The 9,890-nt window shown below is 53.3% G+C and overlaps 1 protein-coding gene across 1 annotated transcript; it reads right to left on the bottom strand.

The window, feature by feature from the left end:
- Positions 1-183: 183 nt before the first annotated feature.
- Positions 184-5,272, bottom strand: LOC127469531 (extracellular serine/threonine protein kinase FAM20C-like). The gene is made up of 10 exons (XM_051783981.1): positions 4,688-5,272; positions 3,324-3,499; positions 3,170-3,248; positions 2,604-2,696; positions 2,311-2,426; positions 1,836-2,016; positions 1,606-1,715; positions 860-941; positions 701-760; positions 184-611 (listed from the first exon to the last, which is right to left on the bottom strand). The coding sequence occupies exons 1-10, from the start codon at positions 5,164-5,166 to the stop codon at positions 377-379; spliced, it is 1,611 nt and encodes a 536-aa protein (XP_051639941.1). The 5' UTR covers positions 5,167-5,272; the 3' UTR covers positions 184-376.
- Between the last annotated feature and the right edge of the window lie 4,618 nt (positions 5,273-9,890).

Genomic DNA, 9,890 nt, shown 5'->3' with positions numbered 1-9,890 from the left:
GGGGCAGAAGGAGCTTGCCAACTGCTCCAGTTTGGCAGCTCTTGCTTGGAAAAGGCAGGAAAAATCCCTACCCTTTCCTGAAAGGCTCTTGAGGGATAAAGCGACATGTCCAGGCATGTGAGGATAGGCCACGGCTGCGAAGGTAGCTGTGGTCGGGAGATCTCAGCTCATGTCATCTCCACTAGGCCAACCTTTTTATTTAAAATCTCTCCCTGTCCCAGCTATCCTTACAACCTGCTTTCCTGGTACATCACACCACCAGCTTTGGCACTGCCAAAAGGCCAACACTACACAAAGTCAGAGCTGCCTGCTGATCCCATATCATCCTTGGCAGCACCCAAACACACTCCAACCCAGCAGGATACCCAGCCCCCCATCACACCCATGACCCCACATCATCCACCAGCACCTCATCCGGGTGGGCTGCCCTGGCCAGGCAGTGTCCCACCTCCACCAGCACCTTCCCCAGGCGACGGTCCAGCGCCCGCAGGTGGGGCTCAGCCAGGACGGGGGCCAGTGGATCTGTGGCCAGCGCCTCCCGCAGCAGGTCGCTCAGGCGGTAGGGCTGGGTGGCCAGCAGCTGCAGACGCAGGTAGGTTGACTTCTTGATGCTGCCAAAGATGAGGAGGGAGATGTCTCAACAGCGGGAGCCTCTCCCCGACAGCAGATCTGGGGCAGGCAGCGGCAGCCCTTTAACTACCTGCAGCATTGCTGGAGGGGGGCCAGGATGGACAGTTCATCACGCGAGTGTGTGCCAAAGCTGGAAATGGGGGAAAGCCCACCAGTGGGTGTCACGGTGGCATTTCAGCAAGACTGGCAGTCTCCCCCCATTCCTTTGCTGTCCCCTCCCCAGCTTTACCCGCGGCCATTGTCCAGGTGGAGCAGGAAAGTGTCATTCCCAAATTTCTCAAAGGTCTCGTAGTGGTGCCGGTCCATGTTGCCTGTGATGGGCCAACAAATTTGCCATCAGTTTGTGGGATGGGAGATGGGAGCAGGGACACAGAGCACCCTCCTGGTGTGAGACTGAAACCCAAAGGCTGGGGAAAAGGTCTGGAGGCACCTCTAAGGTGCCCATCTGGTGGCCATGGCCATGGAGGGGAACTGAGCAGAGACCCTACCGGCCTCTAGGCCCCTTCTCATCCCAGCAGCCCCACAGAGGGACAACAGTGGCAAATGGAGCAGAAGTAATGGCAAAAGCATGGCTGGGTGGCCAAGAACGAGGAGATGGGAAACTCTCCAAGTCAGATGATAGTGAGGGGACAGTGCAGGGAAGAAGCAGCAGCCCAGGGGCAGGAGAGGCAGCCAGAGCCCTGGGTATCACCTCTGCCTCTGCTTTCCAGGGGCTGCATGTGGGAGTATGCTGGAAGGTGCTTTCTGAGTCTGGGGTGTTCAGCTGGGATTTCCCCAGCATCTCTTGTCCTTTGACTTCTGCCCTAGTGGCACAGCCCTGTCCTCTCATTTTGGGTAAGACTGCAGCTAGCTGCAGCCTGAACAAGTTTGGCCAACAAGCCTCACAGGGCACAGCACTGTAGGACACGGAGACATTTGGGCTTCTCTGTCCCAAGGGAGCTCCACAGCCCTCAGCACCAGAATGGAGGGGCTCACCCATAAGGAAATCGAGGATCGTCATGTCGATGAGGTCAAGGAGGCGATGGCCCCTGTCGTAGGGCGGCGTCTCTCGCACCCGAGCGCAGTAGTTGGGGTTCAGCTCCCACCTGCTGGCAGAGGCCGGGGAGGGAACGGGGGCCACTGAGAGTGGCCATGGAGCAGCCCCCTCCCATCCCATAGCTCTTCTGCTCCATGCCCCCCCCCATACCCCCCATGCCCTGGCTCACTCAGCTTTCTTGCTCTTGTGGTAGGAGCGGCGCCAGGGGCTGCGCCAGGAGCGGCGCTTGGCCAAGGTCTTGTCAGGGAGCAGGGCAGCCATGGAGCCCTCCAGCCGGTCCGGCTTGCCACAGAGGGCGTGCTCGGTGGAGCAGTAGTAGGAGCACTCCCCATAGAAGCAGATGTTACCCGCTGGCCATGGGGACAAAGCAAAGGTTGATGAAGAACAGGAAGGCAACAAGCCTGTGACCCCCAGGCAGGGTGGTCTGGCAGGCAGCCAGGGGAGGATGCTCCATGCACCGTGGCCATGCACCACTGGTAACGCAATGGCAAGGAAGGCTGTGAGGAGCAAAACCCTGTGGCAGGGGATCCACAGGAGCTGGAGCAGTCCCCAGAGGGATAGTTTGCCCCAGGGCAGGAGCAGACAGGTCCAGCTGAGCTCCATGTGGGTGGCCACAGAAGAGGATGGATAACATGAAAGCTCACCTGGGGAGATGAAGAAAGTCTTAGCCAGTTTCTTGTCTGTGGTGATGTCACGAATCTCCTTTGTTATATTCACCAAACGGCCAGAAACTGGGGGGATTCGCCGGAAATCCAGGATCCTGAAATACAGAACTTGGAACCATTTCTTATCGACCCCGGCTGGTTTTCACAGCAAGTTATTAAACCCACCAAGAGGTATCCCTCACAAAAAGGAGGGAGAGATGGGATGAAGGAGCAGTTTTTCTGCTGCTCTGCCAGCATGGGAAGGCAGGGTTGGATGTAAAGCTTATGCTCACCTGTCCAGGTGGAAGGCTGCAATCTCTGCGTTGTGCCGCTCAAAGTCCGAGAAGTAGAAGAAATCAACGGGAGTCTCCTGGTCCCGGGTCTGCCTGGGAGGGTGGGGGTCACTCTGAGCGTGGGCTTGGTTCCAAATCACACCTCACCTTGTGTCCCCTGGTGACATTGGAGACACAGCAAGACCCAGTCTCCTCCAGTCACTTCCTGATGGGTGGTGTCACTCCAAAACCCCATCCAGGCTCCCACATACTCCTTGCTTCCAACACAAGGGCTGGGAAGCCTCATGGACTGGAGGCTCCTGGATAGTCCTCATGGACCACCTTCTTCTTTCCACCACTGGAGGTCACTACCCCATCACAAGCTGCATCCAGGCTGTCATAAGCAGCCAGGGAAGACAAGGGAATGGGGGCTATTCTGCTTGCCTCAGTTTTGGGATGGAGGTGCTGAAGCGAGGCAGTGCACAAAGCATTTGTCCATTTCTTCCTCCATAGTCCCCTCTGGCCACTCCTTGCTACCTAATGGGACCATGTGGGTGGGGTAAGGGGTTGTCCCAGGCTTTACTCACTTCATGGGCTTGAAGAGGGCCTGCCCGTAATTTGGGAACGTCATGATGAGCTTGAGCTGGGTCCCGCCAGACTTCTGGACTGAAAGGAGGCACACAGGGATGAGAGAGGCAGGCAGCAGGCAGTGGGGCAGGGGTGTGGGCAGGGAGATGGTACCTGAGCTGATGATCCTCTGTGTGGCCAAGTCCTGGAGGAGTGTGGGCAACAGGGGGTCCCAGCGGGGGTACAGCTCATAGCGGTTGATGCCAACATGGAATTTGAGCCAGGTGGGGTAGGTGTCATAGGCCGTCTTCCCTGTCGGGAGGAGCGTCTCGGCTTTACTGCTGCTGACCCTGCAGCCCGACAGCCACCACCACCCAACAACAACAACAGCTTTTAGTGGAATGGAATCTGTCCTCAGTCCCCAGGCACTTCCCAGGAGCCAGTGTGTGGAGGGTGAGCCATGGGGAAGGCCCTGCACAAGCTCTGTGTGATTTCCAGGTTTCATGGTGGCAAAACCAGAGCACAGGCTTCCCAGCCATCCCCAGCACTGACCTGAACTCCCACCCCCAACAACCCATTCCCCTTGGACAGGTTTATCACACACCCTTGGTTTCCCAGGGGGATAAGTTTGGGTTAGCACTATCCCTGTCTCTGTGCATCCTGCAAATTGGCAGTTAGCTGGCATTCAAAGGAGCTTGTGGGAGTATCTGTCCCCCCCTCTGTGCTAGCACACACTGGCACTGCAGTGGGACAGTTAGCCCAGGACATCTATAATCCAAATCCATGTCTCTCTCTAGGAAAACAGACTGTGCCTCAATTTCATCAAACCAGACCCAAGGTTATTCCATAGGTGAGATGGTCCTCAGAAACAAGGCAAATGCCATTTGTGGAAACCAGCTCTTAAACCAGCTTTTCTTCTCTCCCAAATTTAGCAGGCATCACTTTTGGAAGGTGTGCTTTCCATAAGGAAGCTGTTACAACGCTAAAGCTTTTAATATCTTCCCTTCTAATTAGAGGTTAGTAGTCCAATGATAAAAATAGGCAGCCGGCAGCAGTGAGCTCAGCATACAGCCGAGCCTAAAGAGGTCAGGAGATATTCTGCCAAATGCAGGATGGGAATGGTCTCACTGTTAGAGATAACCCACATTGCAGGCTTTGCATCTTCAACATATCGGGAGAGGGGATAAAACTGGTTAGAAATCTGGACTGGGGACTTCCTCATATACAGAGAGAGGGACCAAAGGCTAGTCTGCATTGGGGAAGGGAAGGAGACCACCCAATAGATAACCTACATAATACAATGAATAATTCAAGAATCTCCTTTGGCTTTGCCATGTGCTACAGGCTTATGAATAGCAGCCCAAAAATTCAGGGCTAAGAGAGGATTTGAGGTATGAGAAGAGCATACTTAGCAGTGGGGGCCCCTCCAGGGGAGGATGCTGCTCTCCGTAGGGAAAGTACATATTTGGTTCCCACTGCTTGTCCCCTCAAACCCACTTATCCCCCAAAAGCAAGCTAGGGTTGAGCTTGCTCCTCACCATTCGTCACTCCTGCTGCTGCGCAGGCTGAATTTCTCCATGGGGTTGATGACAAACAGCTTATCTTTCTCTGTCATCTCTGGGATTGGAATGTTGTAAAGAGGATGTTCAAAAAGTGCCGCCAGCTTTGATTCCTTGGTCTGTCCCGCATTGCCGCCTTCTTGCTGGTGCTGGACCCACAGCTCTCCAGTCCTTGTGTGCAGCCCTGCTCCCTGTAGCTGAGAGGTTTTTTCCAAGGAGCTGTTGCTGCCACCGAAATCCTGAAGGATTCGCAGGCTCAGCTTTTTGAGGCCAGACAGCATGGGGCTGCCTGACGGGACACCTGTGGCTTTTGCTGCTTTTGTATCGCAGCTGCAGGGCTTGTGGGCTGCAGGGAGAGCAAAATCCATCACCAGGTGCATGAGGAGGGCCAAGAGCAGAAGAAAGAGAAGACCGATTTTAAATTTCCTTTGGAAAAGTGTTTGCAGCCGGCGCCACATCCTTCCTTGCCCAAAACACTCAGCAAGGGGTAGGCACCCACCTAGGGTTAAAAGAGTTGGTGTGGCCACAGCCCCTGTGTAAAAATAAAAGAGAGATGTCCTGGATTTAGAGCATCGCAGCAAGAGAGCAACTGGTGCAAGAGCGGAGTCACAGGACAGATCTGCCAGTGCGGCACTCACAGAGTGACACCACCAGGATGGGACAGGAGGTTGTGGCGGGGTTTATCAGTGCTGATAAGGGTCAAGCTGGCACTGCCAAGGTTAGGGTGAACAGGGCAAGTTCCAAATCAATAGCTGCAAAGCTGGCCCAGGGGCAGCACTGGCTGCAGTTGACCCCCTCACTGTCCTGTCTCTCTGTGCTATCACCCACAAGGGGCTGCAGAACATTTCCTGGCATACACGGCATTAAAGCAGTTCTGCCCCTCTGCAGCACCCACCCTGCCAAGCACTATGCAGCTCCATTCTCCATGTGCATCACAGCCTCACACTCAGAATCCAGGAGAATCTTTTCCCTGCTGCTTAGCCAAAGCAATTTTATCACCCTCCTTCATCCATTCAAAATCAGTTGTACTAAATGCACCTATCAAAAACCACTCAAATGGCATAAAACAAAGGGAATGTGAGTGTCAGCATTGCCGGGAAGGGAAATGGTGGGCTGGCAGTGTAAGGAAGGGTTACCAAGCAGGGTAGGTTCATGGGTTGGGATGCTCCCAGAGCCTCTAAAGCAGGTGGGGGAGGCAGGCAGGTAGGCAGGAGTGGGGATGCTGCCTTGGACATCACCGCAGAGGGGCAGTGGGACCTACTAAGCATGGGGAGCACTGGCAGCTTGTGGAAGGGAAGGGCAGCCCAACTTTACAAGAAATTCCCTTTCTCAGTGACACCCAGGGACACAGAGCTGGGCTGCGTGCACACAAATGGCTCATGACTTGTAGGGAGGGAACTTTGGATTTGTTAAAGGACAGAGAAGCACAGGACCACCTGCAACAAGCCTGGGGGCTTGGGTACAGAATCTGGCATTATGTTTCTCCTTTCTTTGATTTCCCAAAGGATGCAGAAGGCATGTGAAATCCCATACATCATGCGATCCTTCCTTGCTGCGTGTTGCACCAGGAGCCAGCTTGGAAATTCTCACTCCAAGCCAGAGAGGGTATGATGATCAGTGGACAGGGGGGATATTCTGGAGACCCCTTCCTCTGCTGCCATCCCTGCACTACCCTCTCGCTCACGCTGCCCTCTCCACACCACGCTGTGCCGTGTCAGGCTCGGTCCCCTCCCAGGCGGTGCGCTGAGAACGCGGTGTTCCCGGTGTTCTTGGCTCGCGTGTCCCACGGCGCGACAGTTGCCTGGAAACCGCCTCCGGCTGACACCATCAGCCGCCCCAGATTCAGCCAGCCCCGTGTTCCCTTCCCCGTGCCTTGTGCTGACAAGATGGCCGATGAGAGCCGGGGCAAACGAGGAGGAGGAGAGCTTTCCAGCCCGGCTGGCGAGCCCAAAGCCCCACAGAAGGAGCTGAGTGGAGGGAAGCAGATGGCTTCCTTGGGGAAGGGAACACGGCGTCTTGCTCTGGGAAGTTTGCTGGATCCAGTCCAGATGCACGATTTGGAAAGAAGGCACCTAAGAGGGGTGGTAGCTGGTAACTGGAACATGGGATCATTAGGTCATTGCTTAGGGTGGAAAAAAAAAACAAAAAACAAACAAAAAAACCCCAAACCACAAAACCCCCACCAAAATCCATATACTAACTGATTGCATCAAAGGAGCTGAGCTCAGCTCCCAGAGCAGGGCCAGAGATTTCTTTATTCCAGATCCAGCCCTGGGAGACTGAGGACAGAGGGAGACCCCCCTCCTTCCAGTGTCCCAAACCAGCTCCAAAGTGGGTTGGAGGGGATAGAAACCTCCTTCCTATGTCCTAGAGTCAGACAGGCACAGGGACGCTATGGGCTGAAGCCACCCTACTGACTGTGAGTCCCATCCCAGGGAAGCTTACAATCCTACCCCCCTCCCCGATTTAGCATCCCATTGGAAAGCAGAGGCAGGGGGCTTAGGTGGGGCACTTGCCACCCTTAGCACTTCAGTGGAGGCATAAAATATTAACCAAGACATTTTTCAGCGAGTCAGACATGAGCCTGCAGCAACGGGGAAGAGCTGGAGACCTTCAAAGCCCAATCTCCTGACAGCACATCAATGTACCTTGTTGCCATGACATCATCACAGTGAAGCGGTAGAGTTTGCACTTCTTTCTTCTCATCTCCCCCCTCCAGCTCTTCCTCCATCTTCCCAGCAGGTTCAAGTCATCCTTGGGGCAGAGGAGGAGCCCTACATCTGAGGACATTTTCACTGCAGGCTCCAAGTCAGGACTCCCTGGCAGCTGATAATGATGTTGCCCATCTCCCCTCAGCAGGGAGGGATGAAGTCATGAAGCACAGCCCCCTGAGCTGCTATCACAGCTTTACGGGACGGGGAGATAGAAAGAGTCATTTGGCTGGCACCCATGCATCACCCTGCGGTTTTTATCTCATTTTCTACATCTGACTCACTCTGATGCTTTAATGGGTAATGGCAGCAATATGCAGGGGGCAAGAAATGAGAGGGAAACACAATAGCAAGCCAACTGTTGCCAACTTTCCTAGCTTTCTGCTGAAAATTCATAAGGTAAAATCCTCCAGCAACAGACTGCACTTTTATAGTCAAAAGCAGAGAGGCCCCAGAGGCTCCACCATAAATCATAGTTTGGGTTGGAAGGGACCTTTAAAGGTCATCTAGTCCAAGCCCCCTGCAATGAGCAGGGACACCTTCAACTAGATCAGGTTGCTCAGAGCCCTCTCCAGCCTGACCTTGAATGTTTCCAGGGATGGGACATCCACCATGGCTCTGGGCAACTTGTTCCAGTGTTTCACCACCCTCACTGTAAAAGACTTCTTCCCCATATTCAGACTTGAACAAACCCCTTTTAGTTTAAAGCCTCTACCTCTTGTCTTATCACAACACGCCCTGTGAAGAAGTCCCTCTCCAGCTTTCCTGTAGGCACCCTTTAGGTACTGGCAGGTGCTATAAGGTCTCTCTGGAGCCCTCTCTTCTTCGGGCTGAACAACATCAACCCTTTCAGCCTGTCTTCATACCAGAGGTACTTCAGCCTTCCAATCATCTTAATGGCCTCCTCTGGTCCCGATCCAGCAAGTCATCAGCCACAGAGGAGTCTCTTGTGGAAAACACAGAACAAGGGACCATTTCTGATCCGTAAACCTTACTCCCCTGAAAATTATAGGTATGCCCAAAAATGTGCCACATCTACAGCAAAAGGAGGACAAAAGTCTTTCTTCTAGCACATGGGGACCAGCACAGCATGGCTCAACTTGCAACAGGCAGGACAATCAATCTTATTACCTTAAACACTTGCTTCAGAGCAGGGGCCCTGACACACGCAGCTGAATTTTGGGAGGCTGAGGCTTGTGCTTTCATGTACAGAGCCAATGACAGGCCTGGAAACCAGCTAACAAGGGGTGGCCTCTTCATGGTAACTTCCTGTGGGAAAGCTGTTACCCCTGGAAACAAAAATAGCCTGCCACTCTCCTGTGAGCCACCTTGCACTTACCTTGGGGGAGTGGCAGTGTGGGAGCTGCCTTGCTGCACATTCGCACCTTGCTCAACTCAATCTGTTTGCACAGGAAGCTTCGAGAAGGCTGGGGAGCAGTCACCACTACCTTGTTGCCGAAGCAGGTCACAAAGACACTAGCTTTGGTCAGCTGGTAGCCAAGGAGATAACAAACAGGCAGCAGCCAAGAGGTTGCATACTCAGGTAAACAGCTCCCTGTGGTCATCTGCAGGTCACCGCGACCCTGCAGAGATGCCCATGACCAGCATGTCTGTGCATATGCACACAGCAGTTAATTATTCATTAGTCTGAAAGAGGCATGATTAAAGCAATTGTGGTATGGCTAAGGGTATCATCATGCTCCAATGTTGGGCATTCCAAAGACACTGGCTTTACCTTTTCCTCTGAATCTAGAGGAGATAGAAAGCTGTGGAAGAGAGAATAATCTTTTCCACCTGCCAGCTGCAGAAAGCACCAGTCAATAGCACTATCTTCATGTAATGGCAGCCAGCTGGAGTGAGACAGAGCAACCACATCATGAGACAGCTCAAAGGATTTGGGCTCTTCTACGCAGCACAGAAATCCTGACCACAGGCCAGGTATCATGATACTAACTACCTTATAACAGTAGTTTTGTGTCCCTCCCACCTCACAACTCTCACCTGATCAGTGAGGAATTACGTGAGAGGACATTAGTCCCAGCCAAGCACACACGGTCCAAATTTGAAATAATTTCCAGTTGTTTTCATATTACTCCAATTTATGGCTTATAGAAGAGCTCCTGACACGAAATGGAAGAAGGACATCTCTAGTGTAACACTGAGGTTCAGAAAAGGAACAAAAGGAATTGTAAAAGACCCTCCACCAGCTTGATCCACTGCAGGCACTAAGGCAAAGAGATCCTTCCATCTTGAACTATGCACTAGAGGTGCCAGCTGGCAACATTCTGAGAGGAAATCTGAAAATAAGGAAGCCACAAATATGAGACACTGAAGATTAGAGCCAAAGCACACCAGCTGACCAGCAGACACAGGTATGCTCCCTTGCTGCTACTGCTTAGACAGCTGCGTAGACTGGGGGATTTGTCCAGCAGCACTGTGGGCCTGGCATCCTGCCTCAGCATAGTGATTTG

This window comes from Manacus candei, unplaced genomic scaffold (genome assembly GCF_025592945.1).
Source record: "Manacus candei isolate 608988 ecotype Guabito, Panama unplaced genomic scaffold, ASM2559294v1 h1tg000018l, whole genome shotgun sequence".
Taxonomy (NCBI): domain Eukaryota; kingdom Metazoa; phylum Chordata; class Aves; order Passeriformes; family Pipridae; genus Manacus; species Manacus candei.
The sequence above is the reverse complement of the archived record's forward strand: the minus strand, read 5'-3'. Positions and strand labels throughout refer to the sequence as shown.

Bases quoted from the DNA above. Each gene is read 5' to 3' on its own strand.
- LOC127469531 (XM_051783981.1), bottom strand. From the start codon at position 5,166: ATGTGGCGCCGGCTGCAAACACTTTTCCAAAGGAAATTTAAAATCGGT. The intron at 3,500-4,687 runs GTGAGGAGCAAG...GTCGGGCTGCAG, and splicing joins AGCAGCAGGAGTGACGAATG to GGTCAGCAGCAGTAAAGCCG. The intron at 761-859 runs GTAAAGCTGGGG...CCCCATTTCCAG, and splicing joins CACCTGGACAATGGCCGCGG to CTTTGGCACACACTCGCGTG.